This window comes from Pleurodeles waltl, chromosome 6 (genome assembly GCF_031143425.1).
Source record: "Pleurodeles waltl isolate 20211129_DDA chromosome 6, aPleWal1.hap1.20221129, whole genome shotgun sequence".
Taxonomy (NCBI): Eukaryota; Metazoa; Chordata; class Amphibia; order Caudata; family Salamandridae; genus Pleurodeles; species Pleurodeles waltl.
Window position 1 is genome coordinate 662,231,747 of NC_090445.1, and position 25,409 is coordinate 662,257,155.

The window sequence follows — 25,409 nt, forward strand, 5'->3', positions numbered from 1 at the left end:
AAAGATTTCTGAAAAGTAGGCAAACAAAGGGAATTCGCTTTACGATCGGGCTGCAGAAAAGCTCAGAAAGACATCAAAGAAAAGGAAAGGCCTTTCCTTTCCTTTGATGCCTCTCTGCCGTCCCCACCCCCAATTGGAAGAGAAATGCTTAGCATTTCTCACGATGGGGGCAGCCTCTGATGAGATCAGCACGCAATTGCGCACTGACATCATCAGGTGTCACTAGGGGTGGTGGGGAGGCCGGGGTGGAAGGGGAAGAGATTCCCCTTCCATCCCTGCCATGGGGGGATAGGTGGAAGGCTCATGGGGGGAGCGCTACCCATGGGCCTGGTGCAGGATGTAATGGTTATGTCCTTGGCTCCCAAGCGAAGGTGTTAAAAGCAATAGGCATGTAAAGGTGGATTGGTATTATACAGTGTTAAAGCCTGAAAACAGATATTTTCTTACATTCAATCTCACAATTTACTAGAGTAGGCACAGATTTTGATATTGTTTACACCCTTTTACAAATCCTTGGGGTAGACTTGCAGTGTGAGAGTATTTGTTAGACACTTGTGTGAGCGTTTGTGTATTGTTTTGGCAAATGTAATTGTGTGCATTTGTAATTTTATGACTGCATGCTTGATTGTATTCTTGTGGAAAAACATGTGCTCAATGAACAGACCTAAGATGGTTATAGTGACAAGCTAATGACAAAGGCACTAAGCTTGATGGGTTCAAAGGGAAACTTAGGCCCATATTTATACTGTTTTAGTGCTGCATTTGTGGCAGTTTTTGATGCCAAAGCAGAGCAAACTTACAAAATACAATTATATTTTGTAAGTTCACTCCACTTTTGCGTCACAAAATGACTCAAATGCAGCACTAACAAAGTATAAATATTGGCCTTAATGTCAGTTGACATAGGTCTGATCTGTGTATTACCAAAAGGTACAACATAGGCAGTAGGTCTAATTTGTGAAAAAAACATGCTAAATGTATTTAAGGGTGGATTGGTATTACACTGTATTTGATTTACTTGTAAGCCCCTTGTAAAGTGGTATACCACATACTCAGGGCCTGTATGTTAAATGCTATTAGTGGTCCTGCAGCACTGATGGTAACACCCACAGGAGTAGCCTTTCAAACCTGTCTCAGGCCTGCTACTGCAGTACATGTGTGTGCAGTTTACTGACACTTTAACTTGGCATTTAAAACTACTTGCCAAGCCTTAGACTCCCCTTTTCATACACATGTCACCCCTACGGTAGGCCTTAAGTAGTCCTTAGGGCAGGGTGCTATGTAAGTAAAAGGCAGGCCATGTACTTTTATGTTTTACATGTCCTGGTTATGACAACCTCCTAAAGTCATTTTTCATTACTATGAGGCCTGCTCCTCTCATAGGTTAGCATTGGGAATTCTCTTATTCCCTTTAAGTGGTAATTCCTGATCAGAAACAGTAGCTTTGTCATGTTTGGTATGTTTAGAATAGTAGTGACAAATCCTACTTACTGGTGTAATTGGATTTTACATTACTTTTTTAGAAATGCAAACTGGGGTGGTGTGGTGAGCAAATAAACAATGGATTAAACCCAGATCTTTGTGACTGGGGGTGAATGTTTGATTTGCTCTGCATTCCGTCCATCATCTGTTCTTTTTGCATTTGTTGCCCCAAGTGCGAAGGGTATGCCCAGACGTGGGTCCCGTGCTCACTGCACCACTGGATTCAAGCTAGCCTAGCTGATGAAGGGTGATACCCTGAAACTGGTCCTAGGATGCTTGTTTCTGGTCCAGGGAGGACCTGGCTTGGCAGTTCGGGCTGGACTGTTCCCATGAGGAACAGGGTCAAAACTGATTTGTATATGGCTGGGTTGTAACTGAGGTGGTGTGGTGAGCAAAAAAACGATGGATTAAACCCAGATCTTTGTGAGTGGGGGTGAATGTTTGATTTGCTCTGCATTCCGTCCATCATCTGTTCTTTTTGCATTTGTTGCCCCAAGTGGGTAGGGTATGCCCAGACGTGGGTACCTTGCTCACTGCACCACTGGATTCAATCTAGCCCAGCTGATGAAGGGTGATACCCTGAAACTGGTCCAAGGATGCTTGTTTCTGGTCCAGGGAGGACCTGGCTTGGCAGTTCGGGCTGGACTGTTCCCATGAGGAACAGGGTCAAGACTGATTTTTGCATATGGCTGGGTCCAAACTGGGTTGGTGTGGTAAGCAAAAAAACTATGGATTAAACCCAGATCTTTGGGAGTGGGGGTGAATGTCTGATTTGCTCTGCATTCCATCCATCATCTGTTCTTTTTGCATTTGTTGCCCCAAGTGGGAAGGGTATGCCCAGACGTGGGTCCCGTGCTCACTGCACCACTGGATTCAAGCTAGCCTAGCTGATGAAGGGTGATACCCTGAAACTGGTCCTAGGATGCTTGTTTCTGGTCCAGGGAGGACCTGGCTTGGCAGTTCGGGCTGGACTGTTCTCATGAGGAACAGGGTCAAGACCGATTTGCATATGGCTGTGTCCAAACTGGGGTGGTGTGGTGAGCAAAAAAACGATGGATTAAACCCAGATCTTTGTGACTGGGGGTGAATGTTTGATTTGCTCTCCATTCTGTCCATCATCTGTTCTTTTTGCATTTTAGAAAGTGGGCATTTCTCGGTGCTTATACCTCTTGTGCTTATAGCCTGTGTTCACTACACGTCTAGGGCTGGGTGACACCTACACTTACATATTTTCTAGACAGGCACAACAGAGGAAGGGCTGGGTGTGACATGGGATACATCTCCACTCATCTGCATACTAATAGTCTTCCTGGGCTGGGAGGGAGTGATGGCTAACACATGTCAATAGGTTGTGGCCTGTCCTCACACAAAGGGCTGATTTACCACTTACTGGTCGTCTGGAGCCAGGGCTGGACTGAAAGGAATTGTTGTGCACTTATGAAGGCTCCTTTGAACTCACCCCTTCATTAAAGACATTTTTTACTATAAAGTACTGAGGCTGTGACCCCATGATTTTAGACACTCCGTGGGTCTTGTACCCAGGCACTGCTGGCTCTGTATGGTATGTATCACATTGCCAGAGAACTGCTGTACTGCCAGGCGGAAACACTATTTGAACCACTTGCTTTGTTGTGCTGGCCTGCAGCTTATTAGGCTGCTGGAGAGACTGCCACCGTGCATTTAGACTTGTGCTGGCCTGCCTTCCTGCGCCTCACATTTTTCCCCAATGTTCTCCAAGGGCTTGTTGGCTTGCTCCTTGTTCTCCCTGAGGTCTTAGGAACATCCAAGACCTAGGAATCTGCCTCATTGCCAGCTGGGGCTGCTGGGGTTTCAGCACGGTGCTCATTTGCAGCTCATCGCACCATCTTTCGAATGCCAGTGCTCCACTTTGAGGGAGCATTCCAGATTGCTAGCTGGTGCTGCTGGGGACCGAGCACGGTGCTATGTTGCAGCTCATCACGCTGTTCTACTTGTGTAATTGCTCCTCTCTGTGAGAGCGTGATGCTCTGCCCAGGGAGAGCCCTGCAGCCAGGGGACTCAGTGCATTTCTTCACACCGCCACCCCCAATGATCAGTCTGTGCAATGAGGATATGTATCCAGAGGAAACTCAACGCCAGGCTGGGGGTGTGGTGGTGACGTCAACGGCGCCTACGCTTTCCTGCCGCAAGAGGGCTCCCAGCTCCGATCCTCCCATCAGAGGCCCCTGCCGAGAACACCTGATGCAGCAGGGTCCAACAGAGAGGCCTGGAGCTGTGCTACAACTTGTCTAGAGTCCCCCCCATGGGTGTTCCTCTCAGGTACTGCGAGTGGAGTGTGAAAGGGCTGGGGCCCATTATTAACGCCATATAGCCGTCCCACACTACCTCCACAGGTGGGCTGCTTTCTTCCCAGAAGATGCCACCCAGTGGCCACGGAGGGCTCCAGGTTCGCCAACAATTAGGGGGCAAGATTCTGGCCTCAACTTGAGAAAATGAATGCTTGGGGGGCACTTAGTCTGTTGTGGGCAGCACAGTGCAGAACCTCGAAATAGGCCCCCAGGCGAGACATTGAATCACCACTAACAACTTGCTTCATTAAGAAAACTGTGGATTACCATATTACAAGTAGTAGGTGCACAGACACTTCTGTGCCTACATTGGGAAACCTGATAACCATATAACGTTTAGTAGGAGCGCAAGTGCGCTGTGACCTATGTGCTTATGGTGATAATTGGTTATTATGTGCTTTTTTTTCTAATTTACTGGCATTACATGCAATAATTTTATGATATATGTCATTTTGATATTTCCCTTGTTTAAGGATAAAGGGTACCATCTCAGTAACTGCACAGTGTGCACAAAATGTATGGTTCATGTTGTTTTGGTCTGATTTTAGGTACAAGATAATAAAGTTATATATTTTGATATAATTCTGTATGTAGTCTCTTTTGTGGTGTATCCATTGTGTTGCTGTATTGTGCACTCTGATGATAAGCCTGCCTGCCTGCTCTGTGCCAAGCTACGAGTTGGTGAGCACAGTTTATCTTTGGTATGTAACTTACGTCCCCTAACTAAACTGGTGTCCTCTGCCTGGCTTAGGTGCATACCCTAGCCAACAAGAAACCCCATGTGACGTATGTATAAAAAGGATGGTTTGGGCCTGGCAAAAGGTTTATTTTGCCAGGTTGATATGGTAGTTCAAAACAGCATGCACAGGGTCCAAAAGCAGGCCTGAGATGTTTGAATGGCTACTGAAGTGGGTGGCACAATCAGTGCTGCAGGCCCTCTAGTAGCATTTAATTTTTCAGGCCATAGGCACATGTAGTACCACTTTACTAGGGACTTACAAGTAAATTAAAAAAGCCAAATGGGGAGAAAACAATGTTACCCTTTTTAAGATGTGAGCACACACACTTTAGCACTGGTTGGCAGTGATATAGTGCACAAAGCTCTAAGTTCATCGAAAACGAGTTCAGAAAAGTACAGAGGAGTAGGCAAGTGGGTGGATGAGTGGATGACATGCTATCTGTGTGATGGCTTAAGTGCCTAAATTCATCAGTGACTGAAGATGCACTTTCAATGATAAGCCAGAGCAAGTGGGGGAAACAGCCATTACAACATGTTAAAAACCACACATTATTATTACCATCAATCCATTACCACGCATATGCCTTTACCACGCATGCCTTTACAAAGATTTCATTGCAAAGGCATGAATGGTAAAGACATATGCATGGTGAAAAATTTACAGGTAAGTATTAAGTGATTTATTTATGTAAAGGCATGAATGGTAAAGGCTTATGCGTAGTTAAGGTTTACAGGTAAGTATTACGTGTTTTATATATATATATATATATATATATATATATATATATATATATATATATATGTGTGTATTAAGTGTTATATATATATATATATATATATATATATATATATATTCCTGTTACCAAGTTCACCGAGAGCTGCTGTGCTCCAACCCAGAGTGCAAACTAAGTCAGCGCATTTCGTAATATTGTCCCAAATCCTTTGTTTTTTGTACACAAATGTTCCAACGCATTTCTTCATGCTCAGAAAAGTCTTTTTTCAGTCCCTACTGTCAAACGGGTTTTGGTCGCCGCCGCAACCTTGATCCCTGACAAAAAGGGATAGATCTTGTCACCCTTTAACACATACACATAACCTGTGATTTACACAATGAAACTGTGAAAAGGCTTAAAGTGACTGTGCCGATAAATATCTACTATTTACAAAAGAAAACAGATGTGACAGTACTTATATTTATATTGCATTAATCATTAATCCTCTGTGATCTTTATGGTTTATCCTGTATTACTTAAATCATTACATTAAAACCATTGTTATTGCTACCATAAGGAACATGTTGTCTCTCTTCCTTAACGCTTACTTGAAATCAACTTTATCATCTGCTTTACATTTAACTGGATTCCTGTGACTTAAATTTCTTTCATCTTCATGCTAAAAATGTGTTATTTGATATAACAAGAAATGATAACAACGCTAAGAGGTTAAATATACATGTAGTTGACAGTCACGCCCAAGTGGGCTAAATATCCTGTATGTACTCTTCCTATGGTAACAAAATTACAGTAGATGACCACATTACATATACCTAATAGTGCGGAAGGAGCTAAGCATATATTTATATACACAAGTACATTCCTATCACAAAATTAATGTATTCTCTGAATCACTTTTAACTACTTCCCAGCTTGTGCACCTAAACATAACACCTATACTAAAGACAAAATTACCTAACTAGTGAAACTATAAGCTATCTTAATATAAAAAAATAAAACAATACAGTTACTAATAATAAGAGCACTTTATTGAAACTATCCCTCATGAGGTCTTGTGTGCATGCAAGCTTCTCACTATAAATGTGCGTGAAGATATTCTTCACTAGTCAACCAGAGGGGCTCTTCGTATTAAGTTCTACTATGTACCTTGATTCCATTCTTCTAAGGGCCCTTTCCCTGTCACCTCCACTTGTGCTGACAGACAAGGAATCAATCACATAATATACCAGTCCCTCAAAGTTCCCATGGTGACATGTCTCAAAGTGTCAGGCTACTGGGTACATCTGATCGTTATTCCTGATGGCACACACATGTTGGAGTATTCTCTTTTGCACAGACCTTATAGTACTGCCTATGTACATTAGAATACATGAGCATTGTAGCACATATATTACATAATTGGTCTTAGAAATGATATACTACCTTAATTTTGTATTTTCTGTATATGAGTGCAGAGCTCTACTCTGCAGTGTTCCTTTCATAGATACAAGCCTTACACTTTCCACATTTCATAAAACCTGGATGTTGACTGATCCCTTTGTTTTTCCTTTCTAGCAATCTCAGGGCTACTTTTAATTAAAGAGTCTCTCATAGAACTTGCACTCTTGAAAGTTATACCCAATCTAACTGGAACCAAATTGCCTATCACTGGGTCGTTCTTAATTAAGTGCCAATGTTTATTCAAAATGGAGCATATTGCCCCTACTTGCTTACTATGATTGTTCCTAAATCTATTACTGGAATCAAATTTAATCCATTTATTCTTTTTCTGACCGAACAAAATGGTATCTCATGGTTTTACTTTCACCTTGTGAACTGCTTCATCAATACAATTATCAGGGTAACCCCTTTACAAAAACGTCATGGGTAGCTCTTGAAAGGCATGTCCTTCCTCTACCTTCTCACCGCAGTGACATCTCACTCTAAGTGTTTCTCCATGCAGAATGCTATAAATCCATTTTTTGGGTTGAAAACTACTAGCATGTAAAAGTGTGTTACTTGAAGTAGGTTTTCTATACAGTTTTGTGTGCAATTTATTATCTCTTACATACACTGTTAAATAAAGGAATTGGACCTCAGTTGGATGGATTATACTTATGAATTTCAAATTGAGGGTGTTCTAAGAGATCTTACTAACAAACTTTTCTGCACTTTCTTGTGTATCTTTCCATATTATAAAAAAGATCATCAATGTATCTACTCCAGTGAATAATGTAATCCTCCCATTCTGAGTGGAACTCACTCCAGATTACCTGCTCCTCCCACCAGTCCATATGCAAATTTGCATAGCGGGGGCGAAGCAGGTACCCATAGCTGTCCCCCTGATTTGATGGAAGAGTTAACACCCCCCCTCAACAAGTATAGCCCCGGGGATGTAGTGGTCCTGGGGCTACAGGAGGTCTGAAACAGACCTCCAATAATTATTTCTAATATAGCTCGACCCATAATGGTTAACTGCCTGAGGGAGGAGTGGTCCCCGTGGTGTAGGGGTGGGCTGTGCGGCCATCTCACATATTTTAATATACCACCCTGGGGAGGTGGTGGTCCCCAGGGCTGTAGAGGGGATGACCCTCACATTATAAATGCATTTTGCCCCAGGTGATGGTGGTGCCCAGGGCACGGGGAGGCTGCGCAGCCACCTGCACAAATTTCATATTTTTCTCCACGGAGGTGGTGGTCCCCTGAACTATGGGAGGGCCAGGCAGTCCCCCCCACAAAGTGGGACCTGACCCACCCAGGGGCTTATGTTAAAACACAAGAGCCCACACATTTTATTTCTTTATTTTTACTGCAGGATCGCACCCCAGCATTATTTCATGGCAAAAAAATGTAAAAAATGCTTTTTACCCATGTGAGGGTCCCTTTGGAACCCCAGCACCAGAGCTCAGGGGTCAGGGTGTTCCTACCCTTCCCCCTTTTGTATTTTTTATTCTTTCTATCTGGGACTCGGCTTCAGTCAAGTCCCAAGATGGCTGCCAACACTTCCTTTTTGAGTGTTGCCAGCCAATCAGATCTCAGCACGAAATCGGGAGGTGGTCATGAATCCTCTGCGTCCCTAAATGTACAAATGTGGATTTCCTTAAATTTCTCAAAAACTACTGAATGGATTTACACCAAATAGCAAACAAGCATTTGCAATGCAATGGGTCTCGCGTGTGCTTGAGTTAGAGTTATTAGCATTGTAAATTCCTAACTGGACTTCTCTAGCTATAAATTGAAAATGAACAGTATAACAGTTGACACAAGCGAGCAGATTCAAAGCGCCATCGCCTCCATGAGCATGAGCGTGTAAGAGAGACACAAATTGGAAAAAGAGGTTTGCTCTCAGTCAAACATATCAGCAAAAGTGCAATTATTCATGTGTCTGGGTTGATGGCCAAGGTGGTAATAAAACCGCCACAAGGAAGAATTTTTGAAAGGCAACTCCATGAATGAGTGATAGTGGTGAGCGTAGTTAAAAGCCTGGAGATAGAGTACAACAGGCCAGAGAGCTTGCACGTTCATCCTAAAAAGGGCTCTTTCTGGACCAAGAGCTACATTTCTGCCAAATGTGTAATTCCATCCAGTGGTTTTTGTGCTATCGCTGTTCAGTTTTTCCTACAGTAATTAACATTGAACTGGTCTAAATTTCACCCCCTTTATCTCGGCCCCCGCTTGATGGATCTGCCCAAAACTTTCCAGACAGCAGCTCACATGGCTGTCAATTTGTTTTGGAACATTTTGTTAAGATTCATCAAGCGGCGCCAAAGTTATAGGCTAGCAAAAAACTGCTTTTTCTATAGAAACTATGTCCTAACTAAAACTTTCAAGTGGCGATGGCATTACACAAGCATTGGCAATGCTACTAGCGATTGCATGACAGAACCATGCATGTCTTTACTATGGAGTCAATACAACACATGCATCTTTGCCACGCATGCCTTTAACAAGACAACTTTTACCATGCAGAACCACGCATGGCATTACCACTCATGTCTTTACAATGGAGTCAATACAACACATGCATCTTTGCCACGCACGCCTTTAACAAGACAACTTTTACCATGCATGCCTTTACAATTAAAATTTGGTAAAAGGCTTACGCATGGTAAACATTTAAGAGGTAAGTATAATCTATATATATATATATGTATATATATATATATATATATATATATATATATATATATATATATATATATATATATGGATTATACTTATACTTATACTTATATATATGTATATATATCTATATATGTTTATATATATACATATATATATATATATATATATATATATGGATTATACTTACCTCTTAAATTTTTACCATGTGGATGCCTTTTACTATCCATGCCTTTACAACAAACTTTTAATTGTAAAGGCATGCATGGTAAAAGTTGTCTAGTTAAAGGCATGCGTGGCAAAGATGCATGTGTTGTATTGACTCCATTGGAAAGACATGCGTGGTAATGCCATGCGTGGTTCTGTCATGCAACCGCTAGTAGCATTGCCAATGCTTGTTTCACATTCAGCCAACATCAAAAGGGTGCCCTGTTTGTCAGTTAGTAAACTGGTGCAGAATGCATGACCAGTTTTTTTAAAAGGTCTTTGTCGAGGTCAAGTGGAGGGATTTAAAACACATTTATAGATTATGTTGATGAGTTAAAAGATGGCTTTTATAAAGTTGTAATCAGGAATTTTTGTAATGGTTATGATTTAGTGCACACCGTAGTGGGCGGAAAACAGGAAGGGAAGCAAATGTGTAACATTTTAGTTGGCAAAGTATCTTTGGCAACTTTTGACTCGTCTAAAAATGTTATGTCTGATTAACCACAGTGAGAATATTGGGACTTGTAAAATGTAGAGCATCGGATATGAATCCAACAACATTTGAGAGAAACAAAGATATGTTTGGATATTTTCAGGATTTTACTGTTTACAGTGGAAGTAAAATATTTAAGAAAATATGTTGCAAGGAAGGTCAAAGGCTCACAGCATAAGTGGATGGAGAGACAAGGGTAAGTTATGGATTATTTTAACTCAAGAACATCCATGTCTGTGTTTGCTGGAAGTGTTGTTGCGAAATCTTATGAAGTTCTTGTACATCTTGTGGTGCTCACTGATAGACTTGGTCATGTAAAGATTTTAAACATAGGTTCATAATGTTGGACTCAATGTAAGACGTTATCTGGAGTTGTACTTGGAGTAATTTCACACACATGAGGTTATCAAAAGGGTTATCTCGGTGAAATGTGTTGGACCCATGGGTATTGGCTGGACAAAAATCAGAAGCATCAGCTGGACAAAAATATTTTCATAGATTTTGCCACCATTACACAGGAGTCATGAAATGTTTGCCGAGCTAAGCATTTACAAGTATTTCATGTTTGCTCCATTGAAGGCAGTTTACCCCCAGATAAGGCTACGGTATGATCATAGGGAACTGCCTACATGTATCAGTTGGTAAACATACACACATTGGAAGATGTCCACTGTACAAATAACAGCTGCATATGTCAATCCTATGGACCTCTTCAGGCTCCCTCTGATGTGCCTTTCCTAAAGTGGCCCTTCTTTTTCCTTCAAGACTTTCCCTAAAGACATTTTAAGAATACAGAAGTAACCTCTGCATTGAATACCCCTGTCTCCGTCTTCATTTGTAGCTGCAAGGATTCACGGAACAAATCCTGCCTCATGATTATTACTGAGGCTGGATTTCTGTAAACACTTGCAACCAGACAGTCTATGCTGTGCCTGACTGATACATGTAATATTTGACAGATACCTGCCCAGGTAACCTCTCCGATGTACAAACACCGCACTGTAATGCAACCTGGCCTGGTAACCTCTCCGATGTACAAACACTGCACTGTAATGCAACCTGGCCTATAAAACATTTAGGCACATATTTATACTTCTTTAGCGCTGCATTTGCGTCACTTTTTGACGCAAAAGCAGCGCAAACTTACAAAATGCAATTATATTTTGTAAGTTTGTAAGTTTGCGCCACTTTTGCGTCAAAAAAAGATGCAAATGCGGCGATAAAAAAGTATAAATCTGGGCCTTGGTCTGATAAGTTTCCATAAACATCCTCTTGCAGTATCCCCTTCCCGATCCTTTTGTTAGGGGATAGTTCACTCTGGAATCAAGGGCAAGTAAAACCTGAAGGTATGCATTTTTCACTGAGCAACATCCATCCTGAAACTGTAGAGTTTCTAAGCAAAAGCTTTGACAGATCTCACAAATCTATGCAGTGTCTATTTAACTCAAAGGTGCTGGACGTAGGAGTGCAGAGGAGCTGCAGCACCCAAAAAATAACCACGCTGGAACTCAGAAATTGAATTGGTGAGTTTTTATCTCCTCATAGTTGGTGTGCTTAAAAGACAGAGGTCAAATGTCAGGTTATGTCTCTGACAAACTGCTGCTTTTTCTTTCAACATAGAGATTAGTGTTTACTTTCCCTGACTGCAACATGAGAGAATTTTGTGAAGTAAATTGTGTGAAAATATTGTATAGGGAGTGTGAAAGGAAACATTGTAGAGTGTCATTTTTTTCTAATATAGAACAACATTTCAATATCTGTAAATGAACTGTATAAATATTTCATAATATATCAGCAGTTAGGAAAGCACAAATAAAGCAAGTTTTTTGTCATTCTAAAGTATGATGTAAACAAAGATTATCAATGGATCAAATCAAGACACCTAATGATGCGCAAATGATAAACGTTTGCTGAAACTCAGTTTCCACACATTGTTTGGGTGCAATATAGTTTTATCCATAACACTGTATGTCTGTGCAAATTTAGTGACCATTTAATGGACAGTGTGATGTCTGTTAATGACAGTGTGCTATCAGTCCATGTTTTAGTAATATATTTGCAACAGTGTGCTCCCAAATGCAACACCATCTACACAGCACACCCTTACCACTCTCATGCCAAATGGGCCTGATTTATGTGCTATATTCGTGCTTCATGTTACAATTCGTTCTACATGTTATCAGTGTCACACCTTTATAGTGTGACACTGATGCAACAACCCCACTTTGAAAATTGATCCGGCACCACTGCTTTAATTGTGACATTATCTAGAGGTATACAGAAATCTCTATCTTATTTCTGGATAATATGGCAAGTAAACTATAGGAAGGTCCAGCCACTTAAGACTGTAAGGGAGACAAAGCACTAAACACAGGCACACACTTGAATATCTACAAATTACACAAAGCCCTGTGGCCCTTGATTAAGTGATGCAACATAGATGTCATGTGAGATACAAACAGTGGAATATATGCACATTCTGACTGACAAAACCCCACTTTTTAGCTGAACAGATTCTAAGTAAAAGCTCTACTCAACAAAATGTTATTCCACATATGGTGAAGGACAGATGTCTTTCAAAGATGCATTTAATCCTTGTTGGAACTGGCACTTTTTGCGGTTTATCCCCAAGCCTTTTGCTTTTGACCTCCTGTTTTGGACCTGTGCTTCATTTTGTTTTTGCTGACTTTAGGACTTTGTGCACTTTAACACTGCTGACCAGTGCTAAAGTGCAAGTGTGTTCTGTCTAAATAGTACTGGTGATTGGTTTACCCATAATTGGCATATTTGATTTACCAGTAAGTCCCTAGTAATGTGCACTATGTGTGACCGGGGTCTGTAAATCAAATGGTACTAGTAGGCCTGAATAGGGCTGTGCCTGTCCTTACACAAAGCAATCGCCAACCCCCTGGAGAGTCTCTAGGATCAGGGCAGGAAAGGCAGGGTCTTGTGCACTTCCAAGACTTTCCTTTGAAGTTTGCCTACTTCAAAGGCAGAACTGAGTACAAAGTATTTGACCGCTGAGACCATAACTAAAGAACACTTCTGGACTGAGGGCATTCTGCCAGGAAGAAGACCTAGAAGCCATAGGAGGGACTGTCACTCTGCCTGTTGCTTTGCTGTGCTGGCCTGCTGCTTGCTGCTTCTGGCCTGGGAGTGAAAGGACTGGTCTGTGCTTCCTAAATCCTGCTTCAAAAAGGTTCTCCAAGGTCTTGGACTGAGCTTGCCTTCTGTTGGAAGTCTCAGAGACATCAAAGGCTTCATCTGCCGGCACCTGGGCACTCTTCCTGAGAGTCATGACTCGCCCAGTGGCGCCAAATCCAGTTCCCGGACCCCTGGGAATGAGTTCTAGTGTGACACAGAAGAAACTAAATGCCTCAACTCCAGAGCGACTTCAGAACCAGTGCATTGTCCGACTCTGTGCTGCTGCCTGCACCAAGGCCGTGGTCCCCGCTCAGTGCAACGATTGCAACTCACGCCGCAGGCCCGATTATGCCGCGGCATCTCTGAAATCCCACCACAGTGTGAGTCCTGAGTGCTGTATCACTGACATCCGTGACATCCAACTCCGTCGCAACACCTGTGGCCCTGTGGTATGATTGCGATACAGCAAAGTCAACACAAGTTGTGACCTATGGGTTTTTTAGACAATCAACCTCGTGTCTAGCAGAAAAAAGAAATAAAAGTCTACCAGTTTTTTGAGACCAGAACCATTATTAGACACCAATTGTTTGTTCCAAGATGGCAACTGGAATCATCTGATTATTATTTTTACATGTCAATTCTCTAGACCCATGAGTGCATGTGGTACGTAGACAATCTGCCTTAGTCTGCCTTACCCTGCCTTATTCAGTAGCAGGCAACCATGGCCTGGCTTCAGGGTCGAAGTGGGATGCAAAAGCATCCTTAGAGTAAATTTCATGCAAGTGGGGAAGAGTAGCAAGTGAGCCTGACTCGTCGTAGGAGGATCTGCTAGGAATTTTCAAACCTATTGACTAAAAAGACATAAGGTTTTACAAGCATCCTGATACTGGGCCTGATGGTACATTTTAACCCTTAAAAACATGCCACAGTACCCAGGACCAAACCCTCTCTGCAGCAGCAAATCAAGTGAGTGGTGATAATACAATTGTTTACCTGGAATGGAAAACGATATACACAACAGACAAACATAAATCCTGCAAGGAGAAATCTAGCCACCTTTAAATACAATACAAGGCTAAAAACAAAAATAGCATCGGAATTGATCCCAGAGTCTGCATTGTATGCTACGACATTACCAATATTTATCGGATTGGATTGCTGCTTAAAAATGTCAGAGTGCGGCTAATGGATGAAAATGGCGCCTCAATTAGTCCAGGGTCATTCTATTACTATGATTTAAATACACCAACCTGCCTGGGCTGTTGCTCGGATACTGCATAGCCCTTCTCGATTTGCCAGGCTCTCAGGGTGACCACTGGCGTTCATACAGGCTGCAGCTATTCACCATGGCTCGTGGCCAGAGGGCATCTCAGGGTGCCTGGACTAGTGCTCAGGTTGCTACAATTGAATCAGGTTATTTGTCACTCTCAATTACACAGCAGAGCAATCCACTACCTTAGAGACAGTGCATGATGTCAGTATACACACTTTCTGATTTTCCCTGAAGGTTTATGAAACATCATTGTCATTCAGTTACCCTAAAGGTGTGTGAACTACTATTTTCAGGTCACTTTCCAAATGTTTTCCAGTTTCTGCTCCTCTACCCAGGCACTAGTAGGTGCAGCGTTCTTTCTGCAGATAGACAGTTTTCACTGCAGCGCATAATTAAATAGCATTACAGTTGTAGGTGGTGAAATGCCTGTCAACAGGTTGGGAAGGGGAGAAGATGTATGGGGGGGCACTCTCCTCTAAAAAGACACAAAAGAAAACAGCAATCACCGTGGGGCAAACACCGGCATTGAGAGAGTGATAGTGTTTTCATTGTGGTGAGAAATCCACAAATCACACAAGTAGCCTTTATAATATACGAACACATGCACATGAGTCGAAGCAGTCAGCGGTCAGTCAGGAAGGCAGGTGAACTTTCACCCATGGGTAGAGGCGACTCCTAGAATAGGCACTTTAAGAAATTGACAGGCTGAGTGCATCAAGCTGTGAAATTACACATTGCAGCTATTTGGTGCATTTCCTGGTGTCTGCTAAGCCCAGCGGGCTCTGTGTGGCAGTGGGAGGGTCTGACCAATCCCTCTGAGGCAACTGCAGTTTGACTACAGTGAGCAGACTTGTCAGGCTTATGAAATGACCTGGACCATTGCAACTCTCACGCTCCTAGGATGGGTAGGTTCGGCCCAAGGCTTACCCGCTCTTTCGGGTGATACAGACCAAACTCATCCCAGCTATCACCCACGGGAGCAAATGCATGAGGGGGAGGGACGCTAGCACACTGAATGGCAGAATAACTAAAGCTCTGCGGAGGATTTTCAATCTACCAAATTATATCCCACCAGCGCAAATAAGACTAGAATTTGGCATGCAGTCACAACAGTTTGCACTCAGGGGCGCTTACGTCAAAGCTGGTATAAGAGCAAGAGGGCCGAGTCTGGGTCTTTAAATGCTCACTTATGGGATGAACCATTGGGCAGAGACACAGGTGCAGCAAACGGATACCTACAAGAGTCAGTGGTGGTCCTGGGCCTTTGGGATCTCTGGGATACCTAGGGGACATATAGCAGCTTTAAAAAGCTCGTCAATAAAGCCGTCAAAAGGGTCTCTGTAGTAGAAGACAAAGCAGTATTGGCAGGAAGGGCACATGGATGGTTCACTTTGCAGAGCTACCTTAATGCTGCTCCATAATCCCAATTAGGAGCCGGATTCACTATGAAACTTAAAGACAAATATATCCAGCACCAGCTCGGCATCCTTCCTGCTTTGCCTCATCTTCCTTCACGGAAACACACTCAGGCATTTATCAGCTGCCGACTCCGGGGCAGCGATAGAGGATGTGCTGCACTTGATATGTATATGTGGAGAACTCAGAGAGGAACACAGACTACTCGAGGCCCCTCTTTAATTCACCGGGAAAAAGAACATGGCGGCAGTGAAAGCATGTTTTGCTGGTGGAGACACCCAGCTGGGCTGCCGCCTTGTACGATTCTTGAGCATTACCGAACAGAAATTACAATCCAACAGTTCACTGCCCCTCTGCTAAATTGCATAGGTTACTGTAAGTTATAAAGCGCTTGCATTTATACAACTGGCGCTATTCTCGACTGCTTTCACTTGTTAGCTGTGTAATGTATTAGACGCTGCTGGCTTTGTTCTTCGCCCTGCTAACTGTTCAATGTGGGCTTTGCTCCCGCCTTGTGCTCCACAGCGGTCATTATGATCCTGTGGCACTTTCATTTCAATAATGAAGCTGCTAAAAGTAGATTTTATTTTGATAACCTTTTTATTGATGTTGCTGGTACGTTTTTAGTATGAATAAGATTGACTTTTGACATAATGTTGAATTGTAAAATGGATTTTATTCATGGCGGATTAATTTGTCTAACAGAATTCTTTCTTTCTAATTTTTACTTTATTGCAATGGTTTTAATTAATCATGCAAATAAAAGATTATTTGCTTACAGTGAGCAGGGGTGGGCAGAGGAGACTTTTGCAAGTACCCTACAAAAGTCCTCCTGGGAAGACGAAGCACAAGATATAACCCACCTCTCTGGTGCACGACACGTCACTACTGTAGGGATATCAACGAGAGAAAGTAACAAGCATTTTCAATGCAACGGGTCTTGCATTTGCTCGAGTTAGAGCTATTAGCGTCGTAAAGAGAAAAAAACGCAGCACTATGTAAAATGCAGCGCGATCGCGTGGAAAAAAAACAGATAAAGTAGGCCGGACCCCAGGCTGACAACATCGAGCCTCTTATGTTTTTAGTAGTTTACCGGTGCTGTGTAGGTGGGCTAAACACTGGAAAAGGCATGATGTATGCATGCCTTTCACAAATGAAAGCAAGCGGATTTGAAAATGCAAGCCCACGAACCAATGTAAGTGACTGACATGACATGGGCGTGGTTTGAAGCCCAAAAAGAGATTACCGAATGGATTCAGCGCTTTGCGCTCGCCCATAGAAAGGGCAGGTAGGACTCCATATCTCCATTTCGAGAAGGGGTGTTATTGCAGACAGCGGGACTAAAGAAAAAGAGGACTTGTGCCAACAAGGTCACAGAGCAGGAACATCTTTAGTGCACTAACTAACCCTGACTAAGGACAGAAAATGTAATAGGCAGGATAGATGTTCCATAAAGTTCTGAGATGTATTCATAAAAGGCACTCGGTAATGCTATCTAAGTGCGGGCATGAAGTTGGCAGTACACAAGAAGGTAATTTCTAGCTGGCTTGCTGACCTCTGCCCGATCCTCAAGATCACAATGGCACAACTGGAGGCATACCACTGTGCTGCTTGTACCATTTTATGGTACAGATCACTTACTTTTCCTACAACATCCTGTGTGAACAAGCTCTTTAATGTCCAGAATCAGCATTGGGATTTTCCAAAATTCTTTTTAATGCGACCCCTGGAGCTACTGCCTGTTGTCAGAAATGGTCTGCATTACTTCATAATTACTAGCATACTTGTGTCTTTGGTGTTAAAACCATTGGTTTTGTGACTTCGTCTGTAGCAGAGAATACAGCAAGGGATATAGACTAGAATTAAAATGTATTGTTGCTCAAACAAGGGACTTGTATCAGGAACTACACACTGTGCTGGCTATTTTCTCTCATTTCTGGTCAGTTCTCAATGCCTTCAATATTATAATTCATGAAGCTGTTTGTATACAACTTTGGGACATTCCTTTCTTTGCATAAAAGCCTGAGACTTTACCTTTTCGGACTGGTCTGCTTCCCTTCATATAAGGAAGTGGGTTGAGGCATTGCAGGTTATAGAGATATGTGAAGCAGCCACTCAAGTTAATTTATTAATTCATTCACTAGCAGTAAGCTTGTCTTATACCTACCATCAGTCTGCACCCAGTCTGCGCCCACAAGTTTGTAGATGTTGTTGTTTCTGTTCACGCCCCAGAGTCCACCAGGGCCCACTGAGATGTGTGAGAGAGAACCGGGGATCTGCGTCCAGCGGCCACTGTAGAGGGTATAAATGTTCTCGTTTGCATTCACTCCGACCACCTGTCCGTTGCCAGCATCGATCTGCTTGAGTGCCCCGGGCACCTGATCACAGTTCAGCTGAACAGTTTGACCTAGAGGGGAGAGTGCAAGAGACAAAGGTTTTACACAAGGTCAGTGGTACTGATTTTATTGGAAGATTTCTGCATGCCATTTATCAATTCACCCTTGTTACTCGTTTGTGAAAGATCTTTGATTGAGTTTAATGTTCATGAAAGTTTCAAGGATGACCATTTCAAGTCAGCCACTACCGGTTCTCTAACTATAACAGGTGAATTTCTATGGTTTTGTACACTTAAATTGTGAGACTAACTATAATGTCCCCGTAAACTTTGGTCTTTAAATGAATTTCTATGTTCTTTTTAATTCTGTTTCCTAACTATAACATTGTGTAACGTTTGGTTTGTTCAGTGAATTTCTATGTTTTTGTAATGTAAAGTAATTTTCATTACTATACATTAATCCAACCACTGCCGCGCACGGCCTTTGCCCAAATGTGGCAAACCTCCTATAACCACACAACCCAGAGACATTGAGAGAAAGTGAGAGATTAAAAGAGAGAGTGATTTAGAGAAAGATTTCACAGCGAGAAATTGAGAGAGAGAGAGAGAGAGACAGAGAGGTAGAGTTTTTTAGGCTTTGATGATTGATATACTTAGAATTAGACATTCCCGGACAAATTGAAAAGGAAAATATTTTTGTCAATTAAAAATCACCTTTCAGTTTGTAACTTAAATAAATATTTATAGTTGAAAAGAAACTAAAGCAGAAAATTACCACAGACTCACCTAGGTTGGAACTCTTAAACTTCAATGTGCATATCTGAGACCTTACCCACTAGGTCAGAGGTGACTCCTTACTGTCCAATGTCTAGACTTAGCTATGACATTCAACCTCCATATTCTGAGTGGAAAAAGACTTCAGTGTTTCATTACTAGGAATGTTTAACCGTCAAAACAGTAGAAAAATAACAGACATATTGTCATGATATACTAGGATTTGAACCTTCAACCTACTGACAGTCCAAGAGCTTTACCCTTAGGTCAGAAATTACCCTGGCCTGCTGTCCATAAAAATGTAAGTATACCATCTGCGCCAAACATCTTGCTAGTTTGACGCTTTGAAGTAATTGCATGGAGAGACCATTGCAAAAACAATCTCTCTCTCTCTTCCATCCCATTATGAGACTGCTTCCACAAGTAGGGAGCTGCTTTAAATAGCAGCTCCCTGCTTGCAGGAGCACTGTTTTCATCTGTTTCCCAGCACTCATGTTTGCAAGCAGGGAAACAGTGGAAAACTCCACTTTCTGCAAGTGTGACCTGTTTGACAGCTCTCACTTGCAGAAAGCGAAGTGTTTGTTCGGACTTGGCGGCAGCTGTCAAAGCCTCCACCAAGTCAGAGCAAACAGCTATGACCTGGAGGTGGGCACACTGGGACATAGACATAGCAGGAGCCAGCCTTGAGAGGTGGTGGTCCCCAGGGTCATCATTGGCCCCTACAGGGGGGCCCTGTGTCCCCCTCCAGTGTGAAGTAGCCCCGAGCAGGTGGGAGCCCCAGAGCTGATGGACCCCCTTCATTTTTTTATTGTAGCAGTCCCAGGGGCTGTAGGGGAGGAGGGTCAGCCCTTGGGAGGTGCCAGTCCCCTAGGTTGCAGGGAGCCGTGTGCCCCCCCTGCATTCATTTTGATCAAAGCCCCGGAGTGGTGGCGGTCCCAGGTGCAAAATAAATGCCCTAGGAGAGCAGCCCCATATGCCCCCCTCCTCTTGTGTTTTTTTTTTACATTTGCAGTGAATTTCTGACGTAATAGCAAATTTGTGGCAATTTCTTTTTAAAACAAAGTGCTTTTTTGCCCTGGTGGGGTCCCTCTGGGGCCCCAGCACAAGTGCTAAGGAGTCAGGTTGTCACTACCCTGGCCTCTTTTTTTTCCACTTTTTTCTGGGACTTGGCTGAATCCGAGTCCCAAGATGGCTGGCAACACTTCTTAGTTTGAAGTGTTTGCAGACACTCACAGCTCTGCAGGTCTCTGCATGAGCTCTTATGATTTGCAAATTCGTCAGGGAGCATGCACTGCCCTATATATACAAATTACTTTAATAGCTCAAAAACTACTGAATGGATCAACCCCAAATAACTAAAGCACAATCTGCATAACAAAGTCTACCTTTCTGCCAAATTTGGTGCAATTCTGTCCAGCAGTTTGGGCTGTAGTCGTATTCAAAACTCCTATGGGAATTAACATGAGAAACACATGTTTTTTTACCTCCCCTTTTTGTCGGCCCCTGCTTGACAGATCACCTGGAAACTTTCCATGCACAACAAGAATCACCAGCACACTTTTTTTGGAATATTTTGTGAAGATTCGTCAAGCGATGCATAGAAATAGGCAAGTCAAAAAAACTCTTTTTCTAGGGAAACATGGTCCTAAATATAACTACCTACTGGCGAACACCAGTAGATAATTATTATATATTTTTTTAAAGAAATAATTTAACATTTAACTTAAGATAATGATAAATGCACTCAAATGCACATATTTGCTGGTATAATGTAGATATTTTACACCACTATCTTGGTAGCAGACATTGCACTCTTTTTTATAATACCTTGTATACATGTATACTTGATATTTCAACAACAGATTTTTTGTACCAAAATATTTTTGTGGTCAATATTATGTCATAAAGCTGTTCTTTAAGATGCACCTTCGGCTGCTGCCTAAATTGGAATGGGCTTCAAGAAAGGGAGTCTCCACCATCAATATCTGAATGTCCATGAGATATTATGATTATCAGTAAGTATATGAGGTGAGACTATGTTCATCACAGTATTTTATTTTTCACAATGAACAAATATAGGCAATTATTTTTTGAACAATAACAGATTATGATTTCCAGGCTTAAGCAACCTTATTCTCTATATTTACCACAGTGCAGTGAATTGCTTGCATCTAAAGGGATACGACATATGACAGGGTTTCCAAGAAGGCATTAATACAATGGTGAGCCCAACTGATTACACCTTCTAGACAGAAATTCATGAGTGAGTGAGGGCACACTTAAATACACATTAAAAACATTTTAAGTGTCACAAATGATGGAGAGTGGATCCCCAGTTTGGTATCAGTGTGCAGTAGCGACTGCCCCACACTTTTGAATACAATCAAAAAGCGTTGAGGAGGTAAACATGTATATTCCTCTTCCATTATGTTATTGGTAGCACACATAACTTTTAAGAACTCTAGGCAGCCTGAGGTACAAACTGTGGGCTGAGGTTTCATTTCCTCACTGTCCCATACAAGGAGCTTTGAGGTGCTTTGAGGCATCTTGGGTTTTTACCTCTCGTTTTATGTTTTATGTTAGGCAGATGTTATGTCAACATACAGGAGTTAACAAAATTAGATATAGCCTGATGGTAGTGAAAATAGTAAGCACTCTAAATTGAGTACTGACTCTCTTCTCATGGAATATTCTGTGCTATAATAGAATTACAGCAACACTGATCACTCTCAGTGGTAATATATGATCTTCACTATGATCTGAAGATCGAGTGGTAGACTGAAAACCAGGGCAGACATTTTCACTGGAAAATCCCACAGTTGCACCAGTACATGCCTGACACCTCTCCCACATTCTAAATATGGTGGAGGAACCATGGATTTGACAGGGTTGGAGAACCAGTGCAGGTGGTTTTCCTGCTGTGCTCAATTCTAAATTAGTTCTTCAGATACACAAGAGGATTCATAAATGGTAGACAAACAATGTGCTAAGTGGAGATAGGAACAAAAAAGGGCATACAGGAGATTGAATCAGTGGGGATCCTGCACTTAGACACAGGGCCCTTGCTAGAGTTAGACATATAGAGGGCTCAGGTGGATAGATAAATGTTGGGGCTCAGGGAAGATCGACCTAGATTGTCACACAAGATGGTTTAGGAGAGTACAGCTCTATAGTTATCCAAGTTCTCAGGAGTGTGAACTAACTAGCATATTGATGACATTGCAAGTTTCATTTTTTCATTCATTCATAATAACTTTATTTGGATTTCCAAGGATCATAAAAGTACACAGGAAGGCATGATAAAACCAGCAACTCACTGTACATAAAAGCCATACAATTCAAACATCAGTGTTATTAGCATTATGTGATAGGGTAAACATCATTACATACAAGGCATGAAGCCAGACTTCTAACCAACTGTACAAGCCTATAGGTTTAGCTGAAGAACGCATAAAAACACAAAAGGTCAGCATATCAATATACCTAAAATCTGTACAAGTCACCCATCAGAGATGTACACAATATGCTATAATTAATAATTATTACAAGCAGAGCATCCACTAATCCTCATGACGGCTATACAAAAATCTGTGCAATTTTTGCAATATAGGCATATTATAATGTAGCATATTATTAAAAACCTGTGCAAATTTTGCAATAAAGTGCAGGAAACTACATAGGAGCCCATGTTATCAACCCTTTTAAACCCGGAGGACATGGACACTATAAAAGTGGGACACTAAAAAAATAAACTTTCCATTTAGGCTCCTCACCTTATGTCTAGCATACCACATTTTTTCATAAGTGACCATTGGGCGTGTTGGGGGAATACCTCAACTGAGCCCAACCACATAAGTGTACACAGGATTACAACATTTCCTGTTCACTTGCTTTGAGAGACTTGGATCACCAGATCCAAACAGACATGAGGCATCTTGTAACAGCAAATACCACCAGTTTAGAGCTGTTGGCCATTGGAATCCTAAATGCCTCCAGGTACCTCCTAGTGCCCAGCTTCCTGTGCAGGGGCAGTATCCATTTCTTCCTCTGGTGAACATAGCCTGGGCAGAAAAATAAATATGAGGTGTTGACTCATGAGTCCCTCTACAAGATGGACGCTTATCTCCCACCACTGAGCATAAGCCCACTTATTACAGAAGGCTCTAGAAGGGAGGGACTGATACTTAAATTAAAGGTACAGTTTCCAAGCCAACGTGGGTGTGATTTCATTGATTGATCTTTTATGCACAGGAAGAGATTTAAAATTAAAGAACCCTGTGAATAAAGTACCTCTGCTTCCACGAATGGTTGCAACAGATAATAGAGTTTGATACCTCAGGACTCAGCCAGAGCCTTTTCTGTCCCAGATTCCTTAATACAGATCTAACATGCATTAGCCATGGTATTTTCTAGGCACTAGATGAGATCATCAAATCCCTTACGGGTCTGGGATAGGCCCGTAGATAAGTCGAGGTCCATAGTCTGTGCCAATATAGCAAAGGCCTGTACTCAGCTTTTGAAGAGATTTTTCTTAATGCCATGTCAAGTTGCGAGGGAATCGGGCTAACTCTTAAGGAGAGCAAAAAGGGATCTAATAAATCTGTTTTCCGCTAAAGTTAATATAATACAATTTGCGAATCCCTAAATCTTGGAGCCGTATAAAACACCACTCAGTGCCTTCATATTATAAATTACTGCAGCCGAGGCAGGGCTCTTTAAGTTAGTTTTCTTAAATATTTTTAGTAAGCTTGATGTGTAGTGTAGTAAAGAGAAGTGTGATTTTTGTACCTGCATAGACCAATTCAGAGTAAATGTTAATCTTAACCCTTGTAAATCATACCCTTTAGAATGGAGTTTGAGAGGTAATTGATATAAGGGCCCCAAACTTCTAGATGTTTCTTGAAAAGCTCATTTGGGATCCTATCAGATTCTGGAGCTTTTGCTAGTGGACTAGACTTGATTGCCTCTGCCACCTCCCTGATCTCAAATTCCAAGGTATTATGCTTCTTTAGCTTGGCTACCAGCAGGTGGTCTCTACCAGTCCATGGAGGGTCCTCAGTACAGAAATACAGATTGCTAAAGTGGGACACCCAATCCTGGGGCTGCACAAAGTATTCCTCTGCCTTCCTGCCACCACTGTCTCTCAGAGCCAGAGTGTTCCTGAACCTTGAGTTGTCATTAGAGGTCTTAGCAAGAGACAATCCTTCCCAAAGTACATTCTCCAATCCCACTTTGCTTTTGCTAGTTCTCTTTTATAGTTTTCACTGCAAAGCACAAGCTGTGACCTATTTTTACGTTTAACTTCTTGCAAAAGCCCCCTCTTAGCCATCCTACAGGCTTTATTGTACCTCGGAGCTTCCTTCTTTGGGTTGGTAGCACAATTTTTTAACCTGCCCCAGAAGATCCCCAATATTAGTAGAGTTCTTCATGGGCTCTTTCCAAGGCAGGGGCTCTTGCCTCCGGATAAAGACTTTCTAGTATCCCTAGTTGCTCCTTGACTTTATTAACCATCATCTCCATGCACTCTAGGTGTTTATCAACCCATCCCCACCTGATAACATTCCCATTACTACAAAGCACAACATCCCTGACTTGTGCACCACTATGGGCTTGGGGGGCGTTTGCCAGAGTACCAAGTAGCGACAGACTAAAGGCATTATGACCGCTGTCGGTCCAATCGATGACTGCCATGTCATGCACAAATGGCCAACCCTTTAAGCTGATTGGAAAATAATTGATTGGGCTAGTATGACAAAATCTATTAAAAGTATGTCTGATCTCAGTATGAGAAAAAAGTCTCCCATTTGCTGCTGTGAGATCAAACTTTACTGTTACTACAAACAGGTGTGCTGCCCTCTGAGACAATTTCACTGTAGGAACATCTGGAGGAGGAATTTTCCATCTTGCATCCTGTTCAGCTAATATATTCAGTTATTTTTAAACAAGTGACTCAAAAGTGGAATTGCAGTCACCAGCTAATAAAATCTCCCCTTTGCCATTGTAGTCTGTAAGGAAGTCCTCCCGTAAGCGTATTGTTTTTGTTTCCGCATTCCAGTCATCAACACAGTTATATACAGTGAATAACACCGCGGAGTAAACACCATAGAAATCCACCCTTATGGCCAACATATCCAGAGATTTAACTGTTAGAACCCTTATTGAGCATTGCAATTGTGTCCTTATTCATATCCAAGAGTCTTCCTCTGGGTGGCTGGGTTGCATTAATGCAAAATGAGGGATACTCATTCCTGATGGCCAGATTTGTGCTTCAGGTCTCCTGAAAGAGGCAGATGCCATATTCATCTATAAACTCTCCCCATTGTGTGTACCCCAACTTTGGCCTAATCCCAGCCACATTCCAAGACAAAATTTTGATTAAGTTAT

General features: G+C 42.1%; 1 protein-coding gene across 1 annotated transcript in view; it reads right to left on the reverse strand.

The window, feature by feature from the left end:
• Positions 1 to 25,409, reverse strand: part of LOC138300118 (fish-egg lectin-like) — a 50,823-nt gene that overhangs the window by 20,737 nt on the left and 4,677 nt on the right. The window contains exon 2 of the mRNA XM_069239037.1: positions 18,084 to 18,323. Within this exon, the coding sequence (XP_069095138.1) occupies positions 18,084 to 18,323 (240 nt within the window). The remainder of the gene's footprint in view (positions 1 to 18,083; positions 18,324 to 25,409) is intronic.